The following is a 27,970-nucleotide window of genomic DNA, read 5'->3' on the forward strand; positions in this document are numbered from 1 at the left end:
ATTCCTGCTTTTGCAATGTGTCTACAAAGTAAAAGCACAATGTTTGATTTATTGCTGCAATGCTTTATATCGAGCTGAATTCCAGAGCTTTTATTTTGAAACACACCTCTGCTGATATGCAATGTATGAACAAATAGCATTTGTTAAGTACATCATTCAAGCTTATTTCAGTTTATGTAATTTTATGAAAAATATTGACTGCAGATAAACCAGGTAGGATGAACACAGCTTTTTCTAACTTCACTCTGCATAATAGACTGTTTATAAAAAGCTCCACACACAAAGTCCAGCACACAAGCAATAAAAAGTGACACTATATTGCAGAACTGTTTGAGGAGGACTCACTAATGACAGGGAATAATTCTGAAGTGGCTCTGGAGCATCAACACAGTTCAGGCACACATTCCAAACAGGCAGGTTCAGAACCGGCACTGCACTGGTGAAGTAAATCATCAATCTTGGCTGAAAAACGAATTGGCGAGAAAATTACAAAGCAGGAAGATGCGTTTTCATGTGTTTTGACCATTTGAGCTTTTTATCTTCACATTTGAACGGTGACTTCACGCTGAACTACCAGAAAAAAACCTTCCCTCTCCCCCTGACGATCCCTGCATCCATTCAGCCTCTTGCTCTTAACCTCCCATCAACCCCTCTCAACTTCTCTGGCACCCCGGGAGTTGTATTAATAATATTACTGGCAGGGGGGGAACAAAACGGGGTCTGTGGGCGACTTTGGTGCAGCAATTTAAAGCCTTAATGGCGGCCGGTGAATGAATGTGTGCCAAGAGGGGAATCCCACAGGTTGGTCCACGGGGGTGAGGTCAGCAGGCGTAGCTGCAATAACCTCCCACCACTCACTTTATTGGCCTCCTCCGATTGGGTTTTTATTAAATCTCCAGCACATGCAATTGTTCCTGCCCGGCGGAGGCAACTTAAAAGCCCCGGTCGTTCTGAAGCGGGACAAAGAGTCCGGTGGACAGAACCACGTTACATCCATATATGATTAAAAGACAATTAGATTATATAGCAATGTATTTCATAGATGTATTATCAGTTTCACTTGTGGATGTGTTGACAGCTCATAAAGAATTTATGTGTGAAAGTTGAAAAGCGAGGAAGGCACTGCTCTTTGATCAAATCAAGTTTAATATCTTTTTAAAAAAAATGTATTTTCTTTACAAAGTCTTTGGTGTCAACTTTACTCCTGAGACGTGTTGTTGAAGTGTAAAGAAGCACATTACAATAAAAAGACAAACACCAATGACTTATCAACAAAGACTTAAGGAGTGTCAATTTGAAGCAATGACAGTAAATGAGAAAAATGACATGAAGATGTGATGGAACAGGAAATGTCGCCCTGATTGAAACACTGATAAAAGAAAATAAAAGCTTGACGACAGAGAGGCCATGACGGGTTCTGTCAAACTTCAGACAAAATGAGGATGATCGGAGTCTTTTGATGATTATTTGATCACAAGAACAAACTATTATAAAGATATTAACTGAACAACATTGTGATTAAGACACTTTTCATTTTGGCTCATGCTAATAATTTACCTTTCTATGTTCCAGCAGTTGGAGATATATCATTTGGCATAAAGTAAATACTGAGATGTTATCCTGGGGCACTGAAGCACTCCAGCACTGAAAATGGCTACGTTACTAGGAACATCTTTTAAGTAATTTACATGTTTTTTAAAAATCAATACTGATGTTTAAAACCGTAGATAAATGTGTGTTAATTTGATCTTTGAAAGAAAATCTCCAACATTGATTTAAAAAGTAAGACAAACTTTGGAGAGAGAACCCTGTGAAATACCGCGTCACTGATTAACAAGTCAGGTGACGTTTGTGCCGCTTTGAGAGATCAGGGCATTGACTCAGTTTGAACCTGCTGGATCCACGCCCGGAAATACTTCAGCTCCAGCGCCCGGGCGGCTCGGACCGAGGGAGGGTCCAAGTCGTTGCTGTAGCGCAGGTCGAGGTGATGAGCTCCGTCAGGGATCATGACAGAAACCACAGAATCTGTTATGTTGTAGGTGACGCCACCGGCCGACCACGGGTCAAGTCCTCCGTTACTGAAACACAACAGAGACACTGAGAATAGAAACTCGGACGTTTGAGTTCAACAGCAGGTGGTTCATGTGCGGGTCTGTGGTGCGTCAGCAAAGCAACAGACACATCATGGATGAATTTTGGCAGATTTTTCTGTAAATTCCCGTTATGCAAATGCATGGATTTCAATGACACTTTCTTTAATATCACAGAGTGTAAAAGCAGAAATAGTTGTATGCACTCTCTGCACTATACAAACACACACAACCTTCTGTCGGACATTTCCCAGCCAGTGTTTACCTGAAGATGATGTTGCTGTGAGCAGCGAGGTCCTTCCCCCCGTAGACGACGCCTGCCCACTCAGCCCGCGGCCTGACGCCGAACATGGCGTGACACTCGTCGGAGAAGGCCTGGAAGTTCCACTCCTCGGGCTCAAACATGTCCTGGACGCCATCTGTGCACATGGGCATCACCATCTCTGTGCAGGCCTGGGGATCAGGGAACGGACACACATTCGTTCAGACAGGTGCAGCTGCCCACTGACACATTTGTGCACCACTTTATTCAGGAAATGACAAGGAGTGATCCTTCCGCTCTGTGCTGCCACACCTGGTAAAACCAGCCGAGTAACCCGAGGCTGCCGGTCGCTGTCTGCGATGTGTTCAGGCAGGAGGAGCTGCCGGTGTAGTTGTAGTAGACCTTTGCTGCTTGAGAAACGCCGTGCAGGAGCTGGTGGTCGGACGCGGTGGAATCCAAACTGAGATACTTGCACACCACCTGGAAAACAACAAGTTTACAGTTCAGGTAAAGCGAGTCTATAATATCTCTTTTACTCAACGGGGCTTATATCTTTCAACTCCTCCAAAAAGGCGTAGTTGATGGGGAGCTGCTGACACCGTCGTCCTTCCAGCAGATTCTCAGCAGGGGAGTTCTGACGCTCTGTGAAATTGAACAAGGCCCTAAGGTTACTCAGTTCTGCCAACTCTAGGAAGAGTCCTGCGGGTTCCAAACTTCTTCCATTTCCTCAGTATCGAGGCCACGGTGCTCCTGGGAACACACCGAGCTTTGGAAATGGTTTCATACCCCTGCTCTGATCTTTGACGTGCCACAATTTTGCCCCAGAGGTCTATCGAGAGTTCATAGCCTGGTTTGTGTCTGATCAGTTCAGATTGATTGGACAAGAATCCTATGAAGGAATCGAATCCAATCAATCAATCAATCAAATGCCCAATAAAGTCAGTTTGCCACTTTAGTCAAGTTCACATCTCAAAGTTAATTTAAGTTATGGGGTTTTTGCGTTATAGCTTCATGGGCAAAAACTTTCCAACGTAATAAAGAGTGAAAACGTGAAGGTGTCTGAACACTGTCTGCAGCCACTGTATATCCAAGTTGTTTACAAGACTGAACATTGCTTTCTTGTGGCCCCTAAAGTGTTTTTCCACATAAAACGTGGTGGCGCCTGATTTGCATATGAAATTCCCTGGAATGAACTGGAATTTATTGCTCTAAACTTGGCACAAGAGGGAAAAAAAACGTCCACTAACTTAAAGCCAATGATCTAAACGACAGATTTTTTTAAATGTTGCATGCATTACTACTGGGTTTTTTTCGTGACCATGGCTGATTCCTCAGAATTAATAGGGTGAATGATAGATATTGGAGTTTCGGCGTCTGCTTTATTTTTCCGCGTGTTGTTATGGTTGCGGCGGCAGAGTTGGCCGTGGCTGTTGTTCGGGCGCTCTCTTTGTGAGCCGGGGGGAACTGGGCTTCCTTGTTTGGACGTTGGAGGGGAGCTGCGCTAGTGTGGAGTCTGTTACTAAGGCTTTTGTCTGCGGGCTGGGGAGGAGTTGGTGGTCGATGGATGAGGAGGGCCACAGACATGTCCAACTAAAGATTTATACCGTGAAAAAAAAAAAAACACACTGCAATTGCTCCAAAGCATCTTCTCCTTACTTTTCAGATAGGATTAGGCTTATACATTCATCTCTGCCAACAGATTTCCCTCCTCTAAGCCCTCAATACCCCGTTCTCACACTCACTCAGATAATCACATTAGCTTTGTCATTAAAAAAGCTCCTCTTTGCACCCACTGCCTAAACTGCTTAAACCACCCATAGGGGTCGCATACATTAAAGGCAAAGAGCCAAGAAAAAAAACCCAACTCAAAATGGCCATTTAGTGTTTGTCTCATGTGACACAGTGCTGCCGGATCCTTTCAGCGGCTAAATGGCAAACAAATAACCCCAAAAAAAGAATGTATCGGTGTGGTGGAAGTTTTATTTTGAAAGAGCTGTGTGAGGGGCGCTGGGAGGAGTGCGGAGGCTCCAAACCGAGTGTGGGGGTCAATGGCGGAGCCCGGTTTATTCACGTGACCTGCCAAGGTGACTGGTGGAATCAACTGCACCCGAGTCTATCAGCCTTCCGATCGGCCGCTGGTCACTCACAAGCGTTTACATCAAAATATATAAAAAAAGGAAATTTAGTTTGAAGCCACGTTACAGGATTGCATTGAGAGTCTAGTGACGTATTTGTTCCAGTCCCATTCAAATGAGAGCAGCCAACCTTTGTTTATCGGCCTCACGGGCAAATGTCCTCTCTCTGTGGCGCCGTGTGAGCGTCCTGAGAGGAACACCTCAGAGATCTGACGGAGCGTGCGACTGAAAGGACTCTCGGTACGAGGAGAAGAGGAAGAATGGTGGCTTACTTGTAGCAGCTCGGCTACAGAATACTTACAGTCCAAAGAGAAGCGAGGGCCTTATGAATATTAATGAAGTTAATTGACAGCTGTTGTAAACAAAAGCGGGGACGACCACAACAAACACTCGACGCACAAACGGCTGAATCGCTCGTTCATTTCAAATACGGATCAGCTGCTTCAGCAAAGACAAACAAAATCCAAAGAAAAGCAAAGTTTAGTGAAGTTTAACCAGGGTTTAACTGTATTGGATAATTTTTTTGTACCAGTCTAAAAAGCAAATACTGACGCAGATCTTAAGATACAGCATTTTATTAATATTTTTTTGTATTCATACCTGGATCGGCCAGCGAGGCAGCGGCTGCAGGAAGTTGGCTTCGTACGGGTAGTCCACCATCGCCAGGTTCACCCACGTCTCTTGAAGCCAGTTCTTGAAGGCGACGGCGTCCATCTTGTTTTTGAGAGGGCTGCACAAACTGAATTCTTCTGACAGCCACTGGAGACCAGATGCTAAACGAAAGAGAACAAAAATCACATTAGTAATCACATTACTAATGTCTTTTTTAATGTGCACTGCATTGACCATGTTAGATGTTAGAGTCTCCTGAAGCTCACCGGAGGAAATGAGGTGTTATCTTTTAAGTCCTTTCTTAAAACGTACCTCAACTGGAAATTTCCCTTATTTCATCTGAGCTGTTTATTTATCTTAATTATTTAACTGTTGATTTTATTGATTTGTCGTCTTTATTACTACTTTGCGACTGTGTTTTGAAAGGTGCCAGATAAATAAAGTTTATTGTTATACTTAATATTATTATATTTTATTATTACACTACTTGGTTCTAAAATTTGACAGTGACATTACCATTCATTAACATGGAGGAGAGAGGGTTTATGATCAATACTGCAGCCAGACACCAGGTGGCAATAGAGACACTTTGATATAACTTATGAGTGTCACATCGTCCATCTTTATATACAGTCTATGCTTTTCATATCAAAACCTCACGATAGTTTTAGCTGCTAACACCATTTATTGTCACAGTAAAAGTGACAGTTTCCTTAGTTTAGAGTTTACACAGAAAAAGTGTGGAGAGAGAAACTCTCGTGCAAATATACAAATTGCCCCACAGAAAGTACCAGTGGGTTTCATAAAGGCTAATTTATATTCTGATTTATTCAGATCTGAATTCTACTTTTTCCAGACAGAAAATGGATGGATCCATCTTTTCTCTATCACAGGTTGTCCTCTGTGGAGTTTAGACCCTGTGGTTCTCCAGGTTTTTGTAACAGCCGTCTGGTTCCAGGCTGTAGGAGATGATTGCACCACTTAACAAACCATATGGACAGAAACTCTCACAATCCAGGAGCCTCCAGCACAGACGAGATTAAACTGGACTGACTAATTGTTTCTGAATAATTCAAGTACATCATATTTCATATAACACGACAGAAAAAGATAAATCTACCCACGAGTGTTTGACTCACCAGTGGAGGAGACGTTATTGATTGCCTTCCACGACTTTCTAATGTTGGCCTCACAGTTATAGCCACTTCTGGCGAAGTCTTGCGTTACTGTTCTGTAGAAGTCGCCACATGGCACCAGACCAGGGAACTGCCATATTGGAGCGGAGGCCGCCAGAGCTCTGAAATACAAGAAGCGAAACCAGCTCTTATTTTCTGTGGATTCCATTTTCCCCTGAAACCTGTGAATAACATTTGTGCAGGATGTTTGCAAGAGGACCATAATGATCCCAGCATGAAAGTGAAGGAAACGCTGATTCAAGCTCTGATGCCTAATGTCTCATGTTTCTGTGGAGCCTCTTGTAAAACAGTCTGTTGACTCAAATGAACATCTGGTGTTTATTACGGACATTAATTCACCGACAGGAGCTCACGAAGGAAAAAACGGAACAGAAGTACTTCAACGAGCACTCAGAGGAATCTCAACTCGCTCTTTGTACTTCCACTATCCTTTGGTGTGAAATGACCGGTCAGCTGAACATGAGGCTGCAAGTGGATCATTAAAGGAGGCGTAGGATGCTTTGTCTGTTTTTCTTTCCTCTGGTGTTTTATAAAGGTTTTTTTTTTGTGTATGTAAAAGTTGTGCAAAGTTAAAAAGCTCAAAGTCTTAACTACAGAAAACATTGCTCCTAAGGCTCCTGAAACTCCTCGTCAGTAGTCTGGCTGTGCATCATTGTGTTTTCAAGTGTTTTCCTGTTCACATCCATTCTGGAGCAAATAAAACCTTCGCTTCCAGGGGCAAAGCACTTCCGCTGCATGGCTTCGCTTGGAGTTCAACTTTGGTGAACTTTGACCCTAACTCAACCAATAGCAACAACGTTTGTGTAGTTGACCCCACTAGGCCGTCATTGGCTGTAGCTTTTAATAGTGAACCAAGATAGAGGAGACACTGGTGTTAGCTGCGTCGAACCAGCCCGTGCTTTATGATTTAGGACATGAGAATTATAAACTGTCCCACAAAGGAGAGGATGCCTTGTTTGAGTGAGTCGGGGGAGCGCTCATCCAACAACAACTACCACAACCTTAAAACGGAAAACAAACCACACAACTGATTTCTGTGAGCGTCACATCCTGTTCTGCCATCGTTCAGCACGCAATGATACGTAATTCGTAAATACTGGACGAGTATATTACCCGACAACTACATTGGGGTACTTCATCCTGAACCAGGCAGCGAGCATCCCTCCGTAGGAGCCTCCAACCGCGATGACTGGGCTGCGTTGAGCTCCGGGTAAAGTGCTCTTCAGGTTTTGAATCAGAACTGCAAAGTCTGCCAAGGCCTGCTCTGAGGTCAGGTAGTTCAGGTGTTTGCTGTCCTGCAAGAAAAATGACGAGTATCGTTCAGAAATTAAAAGATGAAAACACAAAATTATTCCCTGGCAGCGAAAGTGAAGTCTATTTTTGCACGCAATTATTTTAACATCTTCATCTAACAAACCTACGAGAATTTCAGGACAGATATGTGAGTAAAAATCATGTTGAATTAGATTTTAATGAACTTCTTCACTTACACTATAAGAGTCTTGTCCAAATGGCAGAGATTCTCCATAGTAACGATGTTCTGCAAAAACCAGCATGGCGCCCAACTCCTCCGCAATTTCCCACATGAAGCCCTGAGGAGAAAACAAAGGCAGGCGCTCAATCAGATGTGAGGTTGTGGGCAGGGTAAGAACAAGTTAACAGATGGGATATTTACAGTATTGTTGCAGAACCACGTGATGTCGCCTTCGTTGCCTGTGTAGAACAAAACAGGACCTCCGGGTTGTTTCCAGTGGTTGTCGGCCACCAGGTATCTCTGTTTGAACGTGCCATCCTCCAGGAATCCAAAGTGATCAATCTGAAACAGATAAAAACATTCAATTAAATGTGTTTTATAATCCTCAATGAGTTCATATACACCAACTGATCACAATTATAATAATTAAACTGAAATCAAACAGTCAAACAAATGAGATCCCACTTGAGTTAGTGTCTGAACACAGCATCAGACAGAGGGAAGGGGGATGTAATTATTTCTTGTTAAATTTTGTTTTGTTTGAATGAAGAAGCTTTGATATTTTATGATTGTATTAAACTGTTGACAGTTGTCTGTGTGAACAAATGCCTGTTGTTACTTCTATTTAAATGAAAACTTTGATACGGATGAAATGATGCTTGAAATGACGGTGACTCGACCATACATATGTAATTATTTCTTATATTTATCATTTCTCATGTTTTGTTTTCTCACGAATACAAATGAACCATTTCAGCATAAAAAAAGCTTTGATATGTTGTGATAAAGAAAATGTCAACAGCTCTGGAAAACACAAATTATGTAATACTTAAAAAAACTAACTTTTCTTTTGTCATGATTGTAAAATACTTTCAGAAAATATGAAACTAAAACAAACTATATTCAGATAATCTCTGACTTTCTCTGTTCCAGTGTGAAATCGTTATTCCACAAAACAGACACATTGTTGTAATAAATTCTGGTGCATGTTGTGTTAACGATTAACAATGAGTTGCCTGTTTATGACATGCATGTTATAAACAGCCTTGTGATATCCTCTCTATACTTTGTGATAGGTCTGGGCGATATGGCTAAACATTTTTATAAACGAAACATTCAGTATCAATCAATATTGGTAATTATCATGATAAATGTAAAATTATTAATTATTTTAAGTCCAAAGACACATTTTGGCTCCTGAGTCAGCAGCAGGAACTGTAACAGGTGATCTAAATACCTCCGTAGAAGTCGACTCTCTCTTGTGTCCCATGTTGTTGACAGAGTATCTAACGCACCGATCATTTATTAATGTTCAAAACCAACAAACAGCATTTTAAAATCCACTCGGAGGTGGGTGATCAGCGGCGGACACCTGGCCCGGGGCCAACTGTGGCGTTTTGAGATGACAGCCCCCCCGAGGTAATTAGCCCCAATTTGTATAAAAAAAAATGTTGGAGCCAGTTTAGGAGACGCCAAATTAGTTCTACTTTAGATGAGCTCTGAGATATCCTTTCATCACGCCTCAGGGATTCTGGGTATCTTCCCCCATTCAGCTATATTTCCTGTATTCTTAACAACAAAGGCGGAAAGAAACCAACAACTTCACAGAGACGACAACCCTACGATGCTGCGGGGTTGGCCAACCCTTGAATCAGCCCCGGCACTTAATACAAAATGCTTTTGTTTTGTTTCCTCCTCCTCGTCCTCCTCGCTCCCTCTCCTCCTCGGTGGACACAAAGGAGGCAACAATTTTATGAGCCAATGACAGCAGAAAGATTCGGGGACCTCAATGTGTTCATTCAAGCCTCCACTCCTCAGTGCTTGGCAGGGCTTTTAAGTGCGAGGGGGACCATGAGACAGTTTAAAGGGGACGTTTGGCAGCAAAAGAAGTTGCAGTTGTAGTGGTCGTCCAAAGTGTAATGTCAGAATTCTGTGAACAAATGATTTACTTTACTTGTCGTTTATATAAATCACATATTTGTTTATATTTCATGAGCTGCTTTTCTCTTGTAGATCAACTGGTAGATTTTTTGGGGAGTGAAGCTCTTCAATTATTGAGAGTGGAGTTCCCTTTGAAAAATATTCTTATAAACAAGCATTTGGTATAAATGCCAAAATTATAAAGTGGGTGAATATGTGGAGTGCTTCATCAAAAAGGACCCCCGGTGAATACTGCACCACTTGCACCCACTCAGTATGCACATCACAAAACCCCACAAGACTGGTTTTGTAACAAATCCACACGCTCTGATAAGTAGCGCCCCCGAGTGGCAGCTGCAGGCAGCACTTGAGCACTGATTGTTTCAGTTAAAATTCACCGCACACACACACACACACACTGTTTGGCATGCTGGGCCAAAGCGTGAACCGCTCCACTGGAGATAAAAGTTGCTTTTGTTTCTCCAGGAGTTGGAGAACATGAGGGAAACGAGCGCGGTGAACGACAGAGGTTGATTTGGAGGATGCTGAAGGACACTTCCATTCATTGTCTGCAGGGAAAACGCAGTCGAGAGGATTTCCTCTGGACAACTGCTGGATCACTTGGAGCGCTCTTCACTCAGAGAGCGGAGGAAAAGGACTGTGATTGATGACCATCACGGCAAAGACCCTTCTGGGACTGACAAGTGGAAAACAGGCTTGTTTTTTGTTGTACGTCTTGAGAAGAAGCAGCAGTTGCTTGTTAATTGGTTTGAGGAAAAAAAAAAACCCACACAGATAAGACAATGGGTGTGGGGAGGGAGGAAATGGTCTTCATCATCTTGTCAGCTCGGCAGATCAGGCAGGAAGTCGTGGGCTGGACCAGGTGTGGAGTATTGTCCCCAAGTCCAACCTCTGTTAGCAGTGTCTAAATATAACATGTAGGGCTGCAGCCTATTGTTCTCGTCTTTGTTGTTTTATCTGATAGTTTGATTAACCGATTGAATGGTTGATCTATAAAACATCAGAGAATGCTCATCGCAATTAAAGCCACAAAAACACAAAGATATTAAGATTTACTGAAATGTAAGACAAGAAAAAGCAAATCCTCACTTTAAAAAATCTAAAAACATCTAATATTTGTATATTGTAAAGTGCATACGTGTAAAGAGAAAAGAAAATGGATAGTAGTAAAGATTGCAGTGCTAGATCTAGAGAGTTCAAGAGGTGAACAGCTTCTAAATAAGAGCGATTCTGGAATTTGATCGTTCGTGTCTCTACACTTTTCCGTCTCAGTTCTAAATAAAATAATTGTTAACAGGTTTGCAGGGAAACAGGTTTAAATGTTCAACAGAGTTTAACCTTCAAGGTTAAACTAGAATGTCGCTCAGTAGAGCACAAACCTCTGCCAAGGCCCAATAGTTCCCTGGAATTTATTCAAGCGGCACCAAATTGCACACACTCTTAGAAGTTTGTCTCCAAAACATTTTTTTTTCCTCAAGATCCACAAATTTTCTCTAAGAAATAAATGAAAATGTCAAAAAAACACTATATCTCAATGTTAAAGAAAGTGAAAGAAACTATTGGATGGATCTGCCCCTGATCTTGATCTGCATTAGAATTGTATGGGTTTTCCTCTTTACCACCGCATTCGTCCACAAAGTGCATGTGAGGAAAAACTATGAAACAAAGAACGTTTCAGCTGCAGTTTATGTAATTTCCACCTCCTCAGAGATCCTGACACGTTTAACTCGGGCAGTTTACGGAGCACCTGAATGCACCGTCATCACTTGTGGTAAGTTCATTACAGCGTGAAGTGAAGCAGCCGATTAATCAGCACATGATGACAGTGAAGAATGACCTCAACGCATTAGTTATGAAGACAAAAGCTGTGTCTTGTGATCGTATGAGTCAGGTCCACATGTCACTCAATGTGACGCCTCAGCAGGCGATCTGATGCTCCATGAGGTAAATGTAAAAGGCTGAAAGAAGACCTCGTGTTTGAAGCGTTTTTCACGTTCACTGGACCCCGGAGACCTTTTTAGGCAGCGAGCCAGGAGCGATACTTTCAGTCCATGCCGGAGAAAACAAGAGCTGATTGTGGAGGCTTTCCCTTCACTACAGGAAGTCGGGGGGGGAAACGTCTATTGTCTGCAGACACAACACACGGACAACTTCTGCAGCGCTAAGTATATTGAAAGAGCAATAAACGGTGAAACTGTGAAGCCAATTTATGTAGTGGTTAACAGTATTCATCTGATAATATGAATGTTACTATAGTAAAACACATCATCTCTATCTTATTATAGTAAAAATCAGAATATCAATCTTACTATTGTAAAACGTACTATAGTAAAACACATCATCTCTATCTTATTATAGTAAAATACACAATATGTCTAACTTAAAGTAAAATACACAGTATATCTATATTATTACAGTAAAACGCAAACTATCTTTCTTATTACATGTATAGTCAAACACCCAATATCAATCTTACTATTGTAAAACTTACTATAGTAAAACACACAATATATTTATTATTATAGTAAAACCATAAATAGAGTTTTAATAAAGCACAAAGGTTCTATATAAATAAAGTTATTGTTATTATGGGTATTTTAAGTATTATTATAACATCAATCATATTGTAGGAAAACACTACTTTATGGTTATATTAAAATGTCATAATATCATTATAACACCAGTCTTATTAGTATTATTGTATTGTTTTACATTACAAGAAGAATCAGGTAAAATACTGGGAAGTGGAATATTTATATTTATTATAAGTGAAGTTTCCAAGTGAAGTGAAAGAGGAACAAGGAACCAGAGGCTCCTGTGACATGTCACATGACAAAAGATCAAGTTAAACAGAACTGAACTCACCCTCTGGTCAAAGTACAGGGTGCTGTAGTTGATGGGGGTCTCCGAGGGGGGGGTGAACCCCCCCAGCCTGGTGAAAAGTTGGGACTTGAGGGCGAGCACGTGCAAAGAACCCAAACACAGCGTCAGGACGCAGAGAGCAGCGGCTCTGACCCGAACCCGCGTCCTGCAGCCTCCCTGCTCCATCATCTGCAGCCTGTCACACGTTCACAGCTCAGACCGACTCAGACCACATGAGGTCTTCTCCCCCCCCCCCAAGAGCTGCAGCAGGACGAGAACCCGTCACAGGCCGGAAGTGACAGAGGATCCACAGCCGAGGTGTCGTCAGGGATCTGACCCCGGGACTCAGTCGCTCGTCAGGAAACACCCGCTGACATGTTCACGTGTCCGAGTTCAGCTGGAGGCGGCGAGCGGTCACAACAAAGACACTTCCTGTGCAAGCAGACACACGCGCAAGGGATGACGGGAGTCTGAGTTCCACACGTGAGGAGCACCTTCGAGTGGAAAGTGTAAACCGGAAGTGTCACGGAAGCGTTTATCTTTGGCATATAATCGTCATTTTTAAATGTTTATATATGGAGACTGTTGATATTGTGTAGAAACTCTAAACAGCGCCTGGATACACGTATTTCTATATTAGAGGTTTTATTTTGAAAGTATACCGGAAGTGTCACCGCGTTTATCACTGTCTTGGCATTAAAATATAATTGAAATGTCGTTTAATTCTAGAGACTATAATATATAAATATACATCTATATATTATACAGTATAATCACTGTACAGTAACACACACTAATTCCTATATTGCGGGTTTTATTTTGAAACTATACAGGAAGTGTCAATCTCTGCTTCAAATTTGGCAAAACAAATGTAATTTATATAAGTTTTATTTTGAAAATATACTGGAAATGTCCCCCAAGTTTATCTCTTTCTTAACCTTGGGATAAAAATGCAATTTATATATTAGTGGTTTTATTTATTTTTTTAAATATGCCGGAAATGTCATCACATTAAATAAATAAATCTTCAATAAAACGCAGAAACAAAGTACAAAACATGTAGTGTAAGTATTTAATGTTAATGTACAGAGTATTTTTTTGAGATTATTTGGTACACATAAAGGAAAAAGAAGCACAATATCCCAATAGTGGTTTCCTTTGTATTTCCCATCCTGTGTTGACAAGGGGATGCAAGGAATTAACAGTAAGTAACTGCTGCAACAAGGCAAAACAAAATGCTCGTCAGTTGTACATAGGGATTACTGAAAGTAAAAGGTATAAAAAGCAAAGTGCAGAGATGTACTACAAGTCTGTACAACAAAAGACTAAGTGTTACAATAAAAATAAGTGTGCAGTAAATGGCGTTGTGCAATACAGTACAATACAGGTATGGCAAATATATGAAAGGTAAAGTTAGACACTACAAATTATGGCAAAACATGCTGGACACATTTCACAATAAAAGCATATGAAGTACAACGAGTCATTGGAAACTACATGGACAAATGTCTTCAAAATAAATGAAGTCTTACAATTTCATGGCTAGGCAGCAACAACGAAAGGCAGAAATATTCACGACTATGGGTTAAAGTAACAGCTGATGGTCAAAAACAATGTCAAGTGATAAACTGTTCATAATTTCAGAGGCCTTCCAACTTGCTTCATACTAAATCAACTAACTGCGAGCACAAAAAAATAATGTCACTTTTTTCAATGTAGCATCTATACGCGTTTTAATTCATGTTTAATCCGACATAAAAACATATCTTAGCAGCAAGTAAAAATCTACTGGGAACAAATATTTCACAGTTTGTAATGACAGGTGCAAATAACTACACAGAAAATGAGATTATGAAAAGTTAATAACATTTTTATGCAATTCTCAGAGCTGAAGGAACGGGAGAGGGAAAATAAGTCGTAAAGATTGTGCAACTGATTTCAGGAAAAGTTTGCAACGTTTTCTCGCAACTTGATCAGACTTGGTCATCTTAAAAACATACCGTGTGTAAACATTTTGTTACCATGAGCTGATAACCTCCAATGATCGGGAAGCTTTTTGTCAGCTCGGTTGAATCTGTAACAAAATACCTGGTTGAGCTTTTTCACTCACATAACACTGCTGGTGAATATTTAATGACAATGGAGCCTAAAATCCAAACAGGAGAGTTCTGCCATTTCAGCATGAAGAGGACAAAATTGAGCCCTACTCAGATTCTCGGATGCATCAGGCAGACAAACACTACACCCTGTTGCACTGAGGATAATGTTCTCCATAAAGAACTAAAATTGACAGACTCCCTTGTACAGCTTTTAAAAGGCATGGGACTAGAAATGAGAGAAATTAGAGGCTTGATGCCATCTTAAGAGGGACGGAGGCATAGGGGCTCAGCCATTTGCTCTCTACAGTCAATGGCTACTGAGTTAGCACGGCCAGAAGCTCGGTCTGGAGCCCTGTCTAATTGATGCTGCAGCAGCTCAAGTAACTGATGGTTTTACCCTCGCCGGGCATCGGGGCAGTGTCATTGTTATCCAGCTTGTTCTGCTTGGCCTCTCGGATGAGTTCGCAGGCCAGGTCGAGGAACAGTTTCTCCACGTTGTCGGACTCTTTGGCCGAGGTCTCCAGATACAGCATGCTCTGAGCCTCAGCGAAATCTTCAGCCCTCTGTCTGAGAACCTCCCTCTTCTCTGCCAGGTCTATTTTATTACCTGTAACGCATACAAATGTATCTGTCAACATACGTAACAAGACGTTTACGTAACCAGACACAGAGAAAGAAGACTTTCCGAACACTGGTGGGTGGGTGGGTGTGGATCAGGCAGATGGAAGTGGAGTGGGTGTACATGCGAATAGATTTCTTTCCTGAGGAGTAACAAAAAATTCACAAACATCACACAACAAAATGTACATAAGCAAAAATATAAATGAGGTCTTTTGCAAATCTACACACAAACACACGCTGATATTTGCTCGTCACGTGCCAAGTTTACATCACATTTAACTCTGGTGGCAACACACTCTTTACAAAGCTCTGGCAGCGCGTAACGTTTGCCTACAGGTAGCTAGTAGCTCGAGTCAACACAACAACAAAAGGCTTTTATATATTTTAGTTTAGTTTACTTGTTAACAGTTGCATTGGCAAAAACACCTACCCCAAGCCTACTCAGATAACCAGGTCAGCTCCAGTAAAAATACAGTGTGTGCAATTCTTCTCCAGACAAACATGATGTGTAAAGTTTTCTTACCGACTAATATAGTCACCACTTGGTTGTTGGCATACTGCTCAATCTCCTTCAGCCATTCTGGAAGGCACCTGAAGGAGTCCTCACAGGTAATGTCATACGTGAGAATGAGGGCGTTGGCACTACGGTAATAACTCTGAGTGATGGAGCGAAATCTCTCCTGTCCAGCCGTGTCCCATATCTGCAGCTGGAAAACGGATTATTTGAAATGAGCAACTCAAATCGTCCAGGCATGTACTTTTGTTTAACATGACGTGATTTTCATCTTTGTATACCTTGACCTTCTCCCCTTTGATTTCCACGGTTTTAATCATGAAATCTACTCCGATCGTAGCCCCTTGTCCAGGCGGGAAAAGGCCCTGAAATGAGATTATATATTTTATTGAGATGAACTGTGTTATGACTGCAAACTCAGTCGCGCAGATATGCGATAAATATATATGATACAAACCTGAGTAAAGCGCCGGACAAGACATGTCTTCCCAACGCCAGCATTTCCTATCAGGACTATCTTGAACAGATAGTCATAATCTTCCATGCTCATCCTAAACTGTGAAGAAAAAAAAAAAGGAGAAACAGAAGAGAGATGAGAAAATGCATTGAAACCAATTGACTGCATTAAAGGATAATGGCTCATTTCTGTAAAGGTCCTGAAGCAAGAGGAGGAAAAGAGATCAAACTGCTAAATTGTTGTGAAATTGGAAAACAGTTCGACGTCATCTCTGATGTTTGTCCTGAAAAATCCTTACCAGCAAAAATCTGAGATACTACAAGTGACATAAGCTCTAGTTCTGCTATTAAATTCAGTATTTGTACTTGAGTTCACTAGTACAAATAGACTGGTAGTGCTGAAACATGTGTAATAATATAATAATGTGATAATTATCAACTGATAAGAAGGTTTTCGGCTTGAGATCATTTTTGGCCATATGACCCAGCCCTTTTTACACAGATGTTATATTTCACTAATACTTCCCCCCTTCTTTTTTTTTTTAACATCACATGATGTTTGTGCAAGTTTTGTTTGATTCCTAATGTTTTTGCTTGGGTGCAGTATTCAAGGGGGCGTGCATCACTTCCAAGGGATCATGATGTTTAGTTTGTTATCTTACTCATTTCAGTGAAATCCTAAAAACAATAATGCAAAACCAATATTATACTTTTACTTATTGCATGTAATAAAAATCTAAAACAAAGCATCTGTAACACCACACCGCATCAACACTTAAAAAGGAAAAAACAACATATAGTTTCATGTAAACAGTTAAAAACAACATGCAGGCTCATGCAAACAGGAAAAAACAACATATAGGTTAATGTAAACAGGAAAAAACAACAAATAGGTTCATGCAAACAGGAAAAAACAATATACAGGTTGATGTAAACAGTTAAAATCAACATGCAGGTTCATTCTTCTCCGCAGTGACCGTCTGCAGCATCGTGAATCGGGGCCTGTACGTGAGGAAACTAAGTATCTCTCTGCAAAAGGCTGAATCCGACCCTGCAGGACTAAAGTGAAACATCTCCTGATGATGCACTGAACCTTCTTTCAGGGTTGAATTCAGCTGGAATCATCCGCATGTGGGAAATAAAGGATCATTTCCCCGGTGTCGCATTTTCCTTCCATCTTGTTTTCTAATGAAAATGTAACACGTTCGCATCCCGCCCGGACTCAATCTGGAGCTAACGTGACTATTTAATCCTCGTTTTCCTCCGTTATCCTCCTGAGTTGAGACTCGTTATAAAGGCGCAGCTAGCAGCAGTGGCTACGAGCAGCTACCGGGCGGCTGGAGCCATTTTGGCTCAATCTGCAGGAGCAGGAGGGAGAAGGAGGATAGAAAACAAAAAACATAAAGTCGGTGTTTTGTAATGTGAAGGAGAAGAGTTTGCACTTACCCCCAAAACACGGGGATGTCCCCGGACTTTGAAGCACTAGGTATGCATAGATCCGGCTCAGGAAACGGGGAGAGCCACTGATGGGAAGAGCATAGTTGTTCCTGTGGCTGTGGAGGAGGAGGACTGTTCTCAATGATGTCATCTGCTCACATGCAAAACTACAGTTCATCCACATCAGTGGGAACCAATGCACATTAAATCATTTCACATCCAATAGGACCTGGATTGTAAGAGAGATGACACATTTTATATATCTCAATTATAGTGAATAAAGTTATCACGGTATTGTCGCAGTATATATGACACATAAACTGTAGTAATTTCACTGGGTTTATATATTGACATAATATAATGATTATATAAAATAATGTATATATTACATATTGTTATTATGGGAATGGTTTGGTTTCTCTGCAAAATTGAACTGAATGAACACCTTTTATTTTGCCATGGATTTTTGTGAAGCACTTTGTAACCCTGTTTAGATAAGTGCTATACAAATAAAGTTATAATCATTATTATTATATTATCAGAATTAGAACTACACGCACCCATTATGGACTGAACTTTAATTCTGTGTTTGATTGTACAATATTCATCTGTCCGTGCGTTACAATGGTTCATGTGCAATCCATTCACTGTACATATTCTCACACTGTACATATTTCTCTTGTTATTACACTGTTTATATTAGTTGTATTACATTCATATGTTTCTATATTTGTTTATATTTCTTACACTTAAGTATTATTATCCTTATACTCAAGTATTGCATGTTACTTATTATTACTTACTGATGCCTATTTTATAATCTTGCTGCTGTAATATAGCAAATTGTGGGACTAATAAAGGATTATGTTATTTGATCTTATCTTGTATATATATATTATTTATTACATATTAATTCATAACATATAACAACATTAGTGGTCGGGTAAATATTCCCTTTAGCGTGTGAGGGTTACAAAAGTATCTGTTTTAATACATTTAAAAAGTATCTGTCTTAATCTAAAAAAATCACATTTCAAGTTCTGTCCTCTGTTGCTAGGAAACAGAGAACCCGGAACCAACGGGCTTCTGACCGGTTTCCACCCGGACGCTCGTCGCTCGTTGCACGTTGTGCCCTTGACTTCCTACGGGAGGAGATAGCTGATCGGTGGTGGAAGCTGCTACCGGGAGGTCATTTTAAAAAAGTCTGAACCGTGGGGACCTTTTCTCGCCATGGGATTCGTACCGGACGAGGCGAAGTGCCTCCCTCCCCCGGGCATCGCCAACAGGAACTCGGTGTGGCTCGCCGGGGTCGGCTGGTGCTCCGCCATGCTCCAAAACGCGATCAACCACAGGCCGCCGCTGAAATCAGGTTAGCATGTTTGCTAGTTAGCCTCCAGACTCTTGACTTGTCCGCAGAGCTGAAACTTTAAACCAGGAAAATGTCTGAAAACAACTCTGACACGGTTCTAATAACAAAGAGTTGTAGTTTGTTATGACAGCTTATTATGTTCTTATTAAATATAGTTTATTGTCACTGTGGGGAAACGTTTCATGGGTCAAAGTGCTGCAGCAGCTGCACAACAAACAACAGCACACAAGGAAATAAGAGCCAGAATAATAATAATGCAGAATAAAAGTCAAGTGAATAAAACTATTGCACCTTCCCCCTTAAAACACTAACAAAGATAAAACACTAGAAGGATATAACGATTAAAAGATGACAAACAAAAACTGCCATTGTTATTCTTTTATTAAATCTAAATGTGTGTTCATCCAGATTTATCTCGACTAATATTAAAGAAACTTACAACACACCAAACAATACATGATCTTATACATTACACAGAGATATAATTATAGAAAACACAAATGGATAATAAACCTGTCTATACATTTCTCCAGGCTCTGTCTCATGGTCTTTATAGCTCTTGTAAATGTCTGTATGACTTTATGCTGTGTTTATGCATTTATTCTCGTTTTAGCTGGAACTGTGACAAAGGAGCATTAGTAAAAATATGTTAAATTCTCATTTTGCCACATGAGTTTATATGAAAAACAAATTGTCAGGGTTACTGAATGTTTCAGTTTATAACCTGTGACGAAGATGATGGATTAATGTTTATTTAAAAACTAAATTAAAGAGTTTGACATTTGTTCCTGCTTATTTTTGAAAAGATAAGGCACAGGCCTGTAGTTCCTTAGGAGGAAAAGTGCCAGAAGAGCAGGGCTGGACGACGCAGCCAAATATTATATCAATACTAACTTCATATCAATACTAACTTCATATCAACAACAAACACGATACATGTCATATTATTTTCTTTTTACGTTTTGAGACAAATCTTTGAGTCTGTGTGAAGGTTGTGGTTTTAATCTCTTCTTTATGGGCAGAGCATGACAGAGACTTGATAAACAGACAAATGTTTTACAAATCTGTTGTAGATCAATACAAGCAACATATCGATATATGTTGGTATTGTGTTTTATTCACACATGGTATTGTGTGTGTGTATAGCATTGTCATGATGCGTGTTGTTTCTTTAACCACAATCACATCTGTGCTGTGTTCCCTCTTTGAAGGAGTTCATCGACAGGTCCTGCTGGCGACAATTGGCTGGTTCATCGGCTACTACGTCACAAAACGTGAAAATTACACTTACGCCCGACTTGATCGAGACATGAACGAGTACATCAGACTCCACCCAGAGGAATTTCCTGCAAAGGGTGAGTCTTTTTTTTTTTAATGTATGCTTTTCACGTGTTGTGTGATTACATGTTGCAATGTCTCATCATTCTTCATATTAGACATCAGGGATTTTATTTCAGTGAACATATGAGATGACAGGGGGATTTTCTTCAAACACACAGGAGATGGTGTAATGCTGATAGCAAACCATTTTCTTCAAACTTAGTTTGTACCCTGATTTCTGTAGTGTCTACACAGAGATACTTTCTAAAATTGTGGTGTGTGTGTAAACCGATTCTCTCCGTTTACCTTAATTCTTTTAACCTCTTTTCTGTCACCAGAGAAAAAGACCTTTGCAGAGATCTTGGAGCCGTTCCATCCTGTGCGCTAAGTGTTGGTGGAGGGAGAGAGAGAACATTTGTGGACTACCATCTGTCTCCAGTGGTCTTTTTTGTGAAATTATTATTGTGTGAGATATAGCTCTGTAAATAAAAACTTAACAAATTCATCGTTCTCTGACTGATATTTTCTCAGAATTGGTCAAAACAAACAAACACAATTCCCTGTGAGGTTTGGACACAAATGAAGCCGAGGACACTGTCATTCATGATCTTTTAATCTTTAAATCAGTTTCAATGGAGTTTTTGCAAAATTAAGAGACAGAAATTTAGAGTTTTGGCAGTGAATGCATACGTATTCCACGAGTTAGAAGCATGGGGTCACTGAATGTAAACAGTTCAGAGATGTTCAAGTGACTGCTCCATAGATGACACTTCTACAAACACCCGGTGTCCACGTATCTTGACACCTGTTTTCTAATTCGTCACTCCAATGATGTCCATGTATTTCTCAGTCAGGCTCTGAGACCTCTTGGTGAGGTCGCACATCACAGAAAACAGTCCGCTCAGGTGGAAGCGGAAGAGGGCTTCGGGGTCTGCGTCCAGCTGGGTGTCGCTGAGCTCCGGGCGCTTCTCTGGCTTGTGCTCGCCCAGGTGAAACAGGCCGCTCTCCACTGCGTTTCTGATGGTCTTCAGCATCAGGTAGTTTCCGTACAGGTCCCCGCAAGACTCCTCCGCCTCCTCGCTGTCCCACACCTGGTCGGAGGGCACGTCTCTCAGCAGACTCGGCAGCAGGATGGTCTGCTCCATGTCGCTGACGGCTGAGCTGTATCTTCTCAGAGCCAAGAGAAGGCTGTTCTTGTTGAATTTGGCCTCGGCAGACTGCATGGTTCAGGTTGGATGGTGTCCCGGCTGTTCCTGTGCTGTGGTGGTCAGACAGTCGGAAGCAGTGTGCAGTGCAAAGCCATGAGGGGTGTTGGTGAATTTATACGATGAGTGCCGTTACGTAAATGCCTCATCCGATACATTCGGCGCTCCGGGTGCTATGTGGAGTCAAACTCTTATCTTTATTTGAGTTGAACAACCTTCATAACAATGTTCTCACCAGTTTGCACCAAAAGGAACCCCTGTCGAATGATTAACAACGCAGACCACTGAGTTTGAATGACCTGATTATGGAGGAGATCACATGGTTTTATGTCGATTGATTTAGGGTTAAAAATGGGCTGAGGGATATCAAAGTTTAAACCAAAATAAAGAACCTTTGTGTTGGGACAAGATCAGCAGTGTTTAGATTTACAGCATTGAACTTCAGGCAAAAAGAAAATTAAGCTTTATATGGTTCTGATAAACTATAAACTATAAACTAAGGAAAAGCTGACACTGGATAAAAATAACTGGAAATAGGCCTCGGAGCAATCTTTCTTTTTATTCAGGGCCTGATTTCTCTCTAAACCCGAATGACGTCCGACCCTAATGTTCTTTCATGTGTGTGACAAGCTCTGGTATTTCCTCACAAATGAAAAATGCTGCAGACACTCGGTCTGTTGGCAGACGTGTTCAGAAGTGGAGCCAAGCACTGACGCAAGCTCCAAACACCAGTTTGTGTCAGTTAAAAAGGTTAACATCATTATTTTTAGACAATTATAGCTGCTGTGCCTGGGACCAGTTTGTAGTTTGAAACTGAATCTTTTTTTTTTTGACACTAGGTATTTACTTCCATTTTGCATTCAAGACCAGTTTATATTTTAAAACCATAGAAATGTGGCTGCGAAATTGAACTGATAAATTAGGGCAGATTTTCTAAACTGCCCCAAAGTTAAAAACGTTCAACAGAATAAAGCGTCTTAAGCCATTTTCTCATCTTTTCACAATAAGTTGATAAATTGTATTAAATGAGCGATGTCACCTATAAAAGCCTCTAAAATATTAGAGTTGAACATTTGAACGTCCAACTGTTTTCAGCACATCTCACTTGTATCACTTGAGACCTTGCAGCCACTAGATGGCGCCCTTGAGCTCTTTCAATGTTATGGTGTCTTGTTAGTGAAGTAATCAGTTAAAGGTTGACCCACAAATGATAATGATTTAACATGTGATACTGGGATTTTATGCCCTTCATGAATTCCCCTTCCTTTATTGTTAGATATGTCCTCCACTAGATGTGTTCTGTAAACTAAAGTCACCCATGGAAGTAAAAATCTCCCAGTTTGTGCAACGTCGTATTTCATTTCCCTTCTGCTCCTGCGTCTTAATCAGGCGGAAAACACCGAAGACACAAAAACCAACTCTTTTAAAGAAACAAACAATCCACTGTATTGATTTTTTAAGGCAACAATGTAACCTTAGGTGCAGCACAATTAATACGAAACATTACATTTCATCAACATTCAGCGTCTACATATATATATTCAGTTACAATCAAGTTTTTTAAACAATCCGAAAGTGTAAATTTAATGCAAGAGCAACTCAGTGAAACAAATGAACAAACTATTTCAGTGATTGTTTTAGATGTTAACCACATAACGTTAAAATCTTAAACACCCAAATACAGTAGTTATGTCATTGATTGGCATATAGGACGTTACCATGGTGCTTTCCGTGAAGACCTTTTTATCAATATGTCTCGCTTAGTTTTACACTTTTCTTCAACAGGAAGAACAGAATTGAAATGTGAATTCAAAATGTTCAAATATAAAAAAATTTCTGATGTTAAATTATGAAAAAAAAAAGATCCCAAAGCTGCCCAAGACATTCTGGTACTGACTGCACTCATCAAGCTCAAACACCCTCTCTAGCTCAGTGAGGTCTCAGCTTCACAAAGCAAAAGGGTTTTATCCACCTTGCTTTGCATCGGCTACTTGAAGCATGATGGGAACTTGCAAGCAGTCGGGTCGGCCTTCACTGAGCCTCTCCACACACACACGATCTGATACCACCTTAACAAATCTGGAGGGTGAGAGCACAAGCAGCAGGGAGAGGACAATTAAATCCCTTGGTCCCTCGGGCAGCGAACAGAGGGATCATATCTGCGTGGGGCTGCTCCGTCTGTTCGTTTATTTCATTCTGTGCATTCTGAGATTGGCTCCTCGTCCAGCACAAACACTCTTTCCTCAAAATCCATCGTAAGAACAGTCTCCGTTCTCCAGCACGGCCCCAGCTGGTTGGTCGTCGCTTCAGTTCTCAGCTTTCTTCGACTGACCGTTGATGATGATTTCCAGGACGTTGGTGAGATCCATCATCTTGCTGAGCATGTCCATGATGTCGGGGTGCTCCCTCGCTCCGCTGATGAACTCCTCCAGGGTCAGCTCGCCTGAGGACACCAGGCAGCAGCGAAGATGAACATTATTAAATATGTTATAAATCATTAAAATGTCCATTTAAACCTAATTTCCTATTTATAGAATATTTTACTCTGAAAACCAGGAGCATTTGGACATTACTCGGTTGTCATGGTGACATTATTTGCAACCAAAGACACTGTCGGGGGACTTTATTGATGAATTAAGCGAATACTTCTGCCAAGGTCCCAAAAACCCTTTTAAATTCAATCAATCTTCATCACATTTCACACACTCATGTAAGCAAAATTTCCCCGATGAGCGTTTTTCTACATTTTCATTGATTTCCCATAGAATAAGTCATTGATCGTGATGAGAAAGGTCAGACATGTTTATTTGATATCTATATTCACTGCAGTGTGTGCAATGTGGTGCAGCTCAAATCAAAATGTGGATCTAGTGAATTGAAATGTGGTTTCATAAGGAAGCTGTTGGGCCTTGGAGGAAGTGATGAGTGCCATTTTAGTTCTTTGTGGTTTAGTATGAAATTAGGTCTTAGGTCCTTTTATTCCACTGAAATACACTGAGAAATAACAACAACACTATGAGCTATATTATCTGTTTTTACATGTGCAATATCATGATTCATGTGTAATATTACAAAACTATATACTATAAATATTATATATATATCATTTCTACTTACTGCCACTTTAGTTTAGTGTTATTTTACTGTCTCACTTAAAATTACTTGTTATTTTTATTTCTATTGTTATTTTTATTGGTTTTGCATTTACTCCGTATACACTTTATTTTATATTGTGCTTCTGCGAGCTGGGTCAAGAATTTCCTTCAGGATTAATAAAGTCTTATCTTCTATGATTCTGTTTCTGATGGTTGGTATATTTCTTCAATGAATTGAAACAATCATGACAAACAATTTCCACATGTTAAAATGAGGCATCCAACACTTTCCTTTTTGCCTGATTAGAATAGCACCTAGAGGAGAGCTTCATAGATCTTTTGAAAATTATCCTCTGAGAAATCTGTGAAAATGCTGAATCTGGATCTGCCACCTGATCCGGATCCAAACCAAAATGTAATGATTTCTTCCCTGACCCACATCACTTCCTTCCACCAAGTTTCGTGTAAATCTGTTCAGCAGTTTTTTCATAAAACTTAACGGACAAACAAATGCAGACAATAACATAACCTCCCTGGTGGAAGACTTCCTTCCTATTATACGATATTTTACTCTGAAAACCAGGAGCCTCTGGACACACACTGCGTTGCCATGGTGACACGAGTTGCAGCCAAAGACACTCGGGTGATAAATTGTACTTGTTGCATTGATAATATTTGTTACCTTCTCCATTGACGTCGATTTTCTCGTATATGAGCGTCACGATCTCCTCCGGGGGGACGTCGTAGCTCCTGGTGATGTCTTGAATTGCCTGTGAGGAGAGTTGACACAGTTAATTCTCAGTCACACGGACAAACACAGAGGCCTAAACACTTCATATGAAGCTGTGTCTGCTTCATATTACATATACAATACAACATTTAGCCTTAAAAGCTAAGTGGTTCATGATTTAAGTGAAAAGGCCTCATGTAATCTGTGGGGTCATGCCTGAGTTATATCGTTAAACAGTGAGTTAGGTTATAGTCGAGGCCATATTTAGACTCCAGGTTAGATAAGAAGGCCTCTGGATTAGGTGTCATGTCTCGTTCATGGCAGGTTAACCTCATTTCTCCTCTTTCGCGGTAGAGCAGCTAATCTGCACGATACAGGGCAGCGTAAGCCGGCAGCTTCCTTGTATCTCCCGAGGCTGATTGATTATGAAACATTGACAGAAAAAAATCCTACTGCACCTTGAATATCGTCTCCAGCTCCTCCTTGTCAATTTTCCCGTTTCCATCTTGATCAAACAGCTTAAAGTACCACTTCAGCTTCTGGTTGATTTCTCCCTTCAGCAACAAGCTTATGGCTGCGATGTACTCGACAAAGTCAATGTAGCCGTCCTGCGGAAGAACACACGAAGGATTCAGTTAGTGAAAGCAATACATATATATAATATAATATGTATAATATGTATATCCTTGTGCATGTAACTTCATAATTATTTATTAATGCAATTCAAATTCAGATTAGCATTTGATCATTTTTGCATATGATCATTAAATGCGCAGGCTGTGGATGTAAATCAATTCTGAGGAAACTATTGCATTTCATTATGGGTAATAAGCTTTACCCTCATTTATCTAAATATAGTTGACATGGCGTGCGAAGCTTTGTGACGGATGCCAGGACTCACAGAGTTTAACCTCAGCTGATGTCACAAACCTCTGTAATCTCTGATGAATCCTTTCAAAATTCAAACAATCCTCATGTAAAATCATTTGAGATAACACTGGAATAATAATGACTTCTTCCACAAGCTGCATGCAGGAGGATTTCACTCAGTCTGTCTCTTCAGATGACAAACAAATCGTAGTTTTTGGCAGTGAATCCCCCCCCCCCGATGGGCAGAGCAGAGGAAATGCTTTCTTACCCCGTCCATGTCGAAGGTGAAGAAGACCTGGTCCACGTAGCTGCTGGCCTCCTCCGTCATCCCGTTCATCTCAAGCATCGTCTTGAGCTCGAAGAGCGTGATGAGCCCCGAGGGCGACTCCCTCATGAACTTGGTGTACCAGTGGTGCATGTCCTCCTCCAGTATATCATCCAGGTTTGAGCAGTAACCTCCCATTTTAAATCGATGTTTTTGGTCTTTATGTCCAGAATCCTGCAGAGAACCGGTGGTGAGGCTGATGCACGCAGGACAAAGATCACGCAGAGCACTGACACAGGTCTGACTGAAGCCTCATGCAACGACTGCCTTAATCCTTAAGTCTCCGGGACGGCCCAGGTCATATATAACCTCTAATGCGATAACTGCAGAGTCTTCCTAGAAGCTTGGAACATTTCCTGCTGTTTGACTGACGCCTGAGGGTTTGATGCCAAAATCCGGGGAGTTGGGACTCAAATACACAGGAATTTCCCTGAAAGCCTGAACTCTTAAGTCTTGATGCTGAATTTAGTTCATGTCTTTTGCCTTAATGGTCCACAACTGCATGGAAATGGGGGGGAAACAATTTTCACTATTTATTTACTTTTGAATTAATTGCTACAATTATTGGTTATTTCCGATTCTCAAGTAAATCAGATAGTACAGTAGTTGTGTGCCCGCTCACAAAGGATTACCACACCCCCCCCGGGATTCTACAAAAATAACCAAGGGAATTCCTCTTGTGTCTGACTTATCCTCTTTACAAATTGGGCCTGCGATGATAAGTGTAGTCACGCACATCGTAGTAAATTATATAAACATGTACACTTTCTTTTCAAAAGCTGCTATTTTTGCGATTTTTTTTTCCTTTTGTGCTGTAAGGTCTTTTGTTGCCATGTATTTAAAGAACGACTTATAATTTACAAAGATGCAATAAATAAAACATGTAACTATAACACTCTCAAAGGGTTTACGTCATTGATGCTGCAGGAGAACTGCACACGCTATCGGGTTTGAGCTGGTTCGCAACACTTTAACAGAATAGTATTTATACATAAATACACAGAGAAGTGTGTACTTTGCATTGAAGTGAAGATTGTCCAATACTCTGAACTCTTCATTACATTTCTCACCTGCTCACCACGGACAGTCAGGCAAATGGTCCAGATGTGGTGCTGCTGTGGGTGTGTGGTGTGTTTGTTGGGAGGGTCCGTATCATCTGGTTGTATATGATTTTGTTCATTGTATTTATTACCTGGACCAAGGAGGTTCCCATCTGCATTTGTTTGTCTGTTTGTCTGTTAATTAGCAGGATTACGCAGAAACTAGTGAGCGGATTACCACGAAACCTGTTGGAAGGAAGCGTCCCATTAAAGTTTGGTGCGGCTCCAGGATCACTTTGTTTACTGGTGTGAGATTT

General features: G+C 40.8%; 5 protein-coding genes across 6 annotated transcripts; 1 reads left to right on the forward strand and 4 right to left on the reverse strand.

Annotated features, from left to right (window-relative positions):
* Window positions 1-1,128: 1,128 nt before the first annotated feature.
* On the reverse strand, window positions 1,129-12,995 carry LOC118106424 (prolylcarboxypeptidase (angiotensinase C)). The gene is made up of 9 exons (XM_035154943.2): window positions 12,576-12,995; window positions 7,971-8,111; window positions 7,786-7,887; window positions 7,409-7,590; window positions 6,239-6,396; window positions 5,088-5,260; window positions 2,665-2,832; window positions 2,356-2,543; window positions 1,129-2,078 (listed from the first exon to the last, which is right to left on the reverse strand). Exons 1-9 carry the CDS (start codon window positions 12,759-12,761, stop codon window positions 1,868-1,870), a joined length of 1,509 nt encoding a protein of 502 aa, XP_035010834.1. The 5' UTR covers window positions 12,762-12,995; the 3' UTR covers window positions 1,129-1,867.
* Window positions 12,996-13,630: 635 nt separating this feature from the next.
* On the reverse strand, window positions 13,631-17,867 carry rab30 (RAB30, member RAS oncogene family). 2 transcript variants are annotated; one of them, XM_035154669.2, is made up of 5 exons: window positions 17,709-17,867; window positions 16,264-16,362; window positions 16,088-16,171; window positions 15,816-15,999; window positions 13,631-15,278 (listed from the first exon to the last, which is right to left on the reverse strand). In XM_035154669.2, exons 2-5 carry the CDS (start codon window positions 16,354-16,356, stop codon window positions 15,028-15,030), a joined length of 612 nt encoding a protein of 203 aa, XP_035010560.1. In that variant the 5' UTR covers window positions 16,357-16,362; window positions 17,709-17,867; the 3' UTR covers window positions 13,631-15,027. The 2 variants fall into 2 exon arrangements, with proteins under 2 accessions (XP_035010560.1, XP_035010561.1); XM_035154670.2 differs by having other exon boundaries at window positions 16,264-16,357; window positions 17,709-17,861.
* A 944-nt stretch (window positions 17,868-18,811) lies between these two features.
* ndufc2 (NADH:ubiquinone oxidoreductase subunit C2) lies at window positions 18,812-20,893 on the forward strand. Its single transcript, XM_035154673.2, has 3 exons — window positions 18,812-19,068; window positions 20,280-20,423; window positions 20,727-20,893. Exons 1-3 carry the CDS (start codon window positions 18,930-18,932, stop codon window positions 20,774-20,776), a joined length of 333 nt encoding a protein of 110 aa, XP_035010564.1. The 5' UTR covers window positions 18,812-18,929; the 3' UTR covers window positions 20,777-20,893.
* A 58-nt stretch (window positions 20,894-20,951) lies between these two features.
* LOC118106267 (thyroid hormone responsive) lies at window positions 20,952-21,696 on the reverse strand. The gene has a single exon (XM_035154672.1). The coding sequence runs from the start codon at window positions 21,609-21,611 to the stop codon at window positions 21,201-21,203; it is 411 nt and encodes a 136-aa protein (XP_035010563.1). The 5' UTR covers window positions 21,612-21,696; the 3' UTR covers window positions 20,952-21,200.
* A 1,318-nt stretch (window positions 21,697-23,014) lies between these two features.
* Window positions 23,015-26,891, reverse strand: guca1c (guanylate cyclase activator 1C). Its single transcript, XM_035154671.2, has 4 exons — window positions 26,557-26,891; window positions 25,877-26,026; window positions 25,371-25,458; window positions 23,015-24,036 (listed from the first exon to the last, which is right to left on the reverse strand). Exons 1-4 carry the CDS (start codon window positions 26,749-26,751, stop codon window positions 23,900-23,902), a joined length of 570 nt encoding a protein of 189 aa, XP_035010562.1. The 5' UTR covers window positions 26,752-26,891; the 3' UTR covers window positions 23,015-23,899.
* Window positions 26,892-27,970: the final 1,079 nt, after the last annotated feature.

This window comes from Hippoglossus stenolepis, chromosome 4 (genome assembly GCF_022539355.2).
Source record: "Hippoglossus stenolepis isolate QCI-W04-F060 chromosome 4, HSTE1.2, whole genome shotgun sequence".
Taxonomy (NCBI): domain Eukaryota; kingdom Metazoa; phylum Chordata; class Actinopteri; order Pleuronectiformes; family Pleuronectidae; genus Hippoglossus; species Hippoglossus stenolepis.

What these genes read in the sequence shown, in the direction of transcription:
- LOC118106424 (XM_035154943.2), bottom strand. Translation starts at nt 12,761, where the DNA reads ATGATGGAGCAGGGAGGCTGCAGGACGCGGGTTCGGGTCAGAGCCGCT. An exon ending in CCCTGTACTTTGACCAGAGG is followed by an intron (nt 8,112 to 12,575) that starts GTGAGTTCAGTT and finishes TATCTGTTTCAG; the next exon opens with ATTGATCACTTTGGATTCCT. An exon ending in TACTCGGCTGGTTTTACCAG is followed by an intron (nt 2,544 to 2,664) that starts GTGTGGCAGCAC and finishes CCTGATCCCCAG; the next exon opens with GCCTGCACAGAGATGGTGAT.
- rab30 (XM_035154669.2), bottom strand. Translation starts at nt 16,356, where the DNA reads ATGAGCATGGAAGATTATGACTATCTGTTCAAGATAGTCCTGATAGGA. An exon ending in TCAAAGGGGAGAAGGTCAAG is followed by an intron (nt 16,000 to 16,087) that starts GTATACAAAGAT and finishes TCCGTTTTCCAG; the next exon opens with CTGCAGATATGGGACACGGC. An exon ending in AGTGGTGACTATATTAGTCG is followed by an intron (nt 15,279 to 15,815) that starts GTAAGAAAACTT and finishes TATGCGTTACAG; the next exon opens with GTAATAAAATAGACCTGGCA.
- ndufc2 (XM_035154673.2), top strand. Translation starts at nt 18,930, where the DNA reads ATGGGATTCGTACCGGACGAGGCGAAGTGCCTCCCTCCCCCGGGCATC. An exon ending in CAGGCCGCCGCTGAAATCAG is followed by an intron (nt 19,069 to 20,279) that starts GTTAGCATGTTT and finishes CCCTCTTTGAAG; the next exon opens with GAGTTCATCGACAGGTCCTG. An exon ending in AGAGGAATTTCCTGCAAAGG is followed by an intron (nt 20,424 to 20,726) that starts GTGAGTCTTTTT and finishes TTCTGTCACCAG; the next exon opens with AGAAAAAGACCTTTGCAGAG.
- LOC118106267 (XM_035154672.1), bottom strand. Translation starts at nt 21,611, where the DNA reads ATGCAGTCTGCCGAGGCCAAATTCAACAAGAACAGCCTTCTCTTGGCT.
- guca1c (XM_035154671.2), bottom strand. Translation starts at nt 26,751, where the DNA reads ATGGGAGGTTACTGCTCAAACCTGGATGATATACTGGAGGAGGACATG. An exon ending in AGCTGGAGACGATATTCAAG is followed by an intron (nt 25,459 to 25,876) that starts GTGCAGTAGGAT and finishes CTCTCCTCACAG; the next exon opens with GCAATTCAAGACATCACCAG. An exon ending in AATCGACGTCAATGGAGAAG is followed by an intron (nt 24,037 to 25,370) that starts GTAACAAATATT and finishes TGGTGTCCTCAG; the next exon opens with GCGAGCTGACCCTGGAGGAG.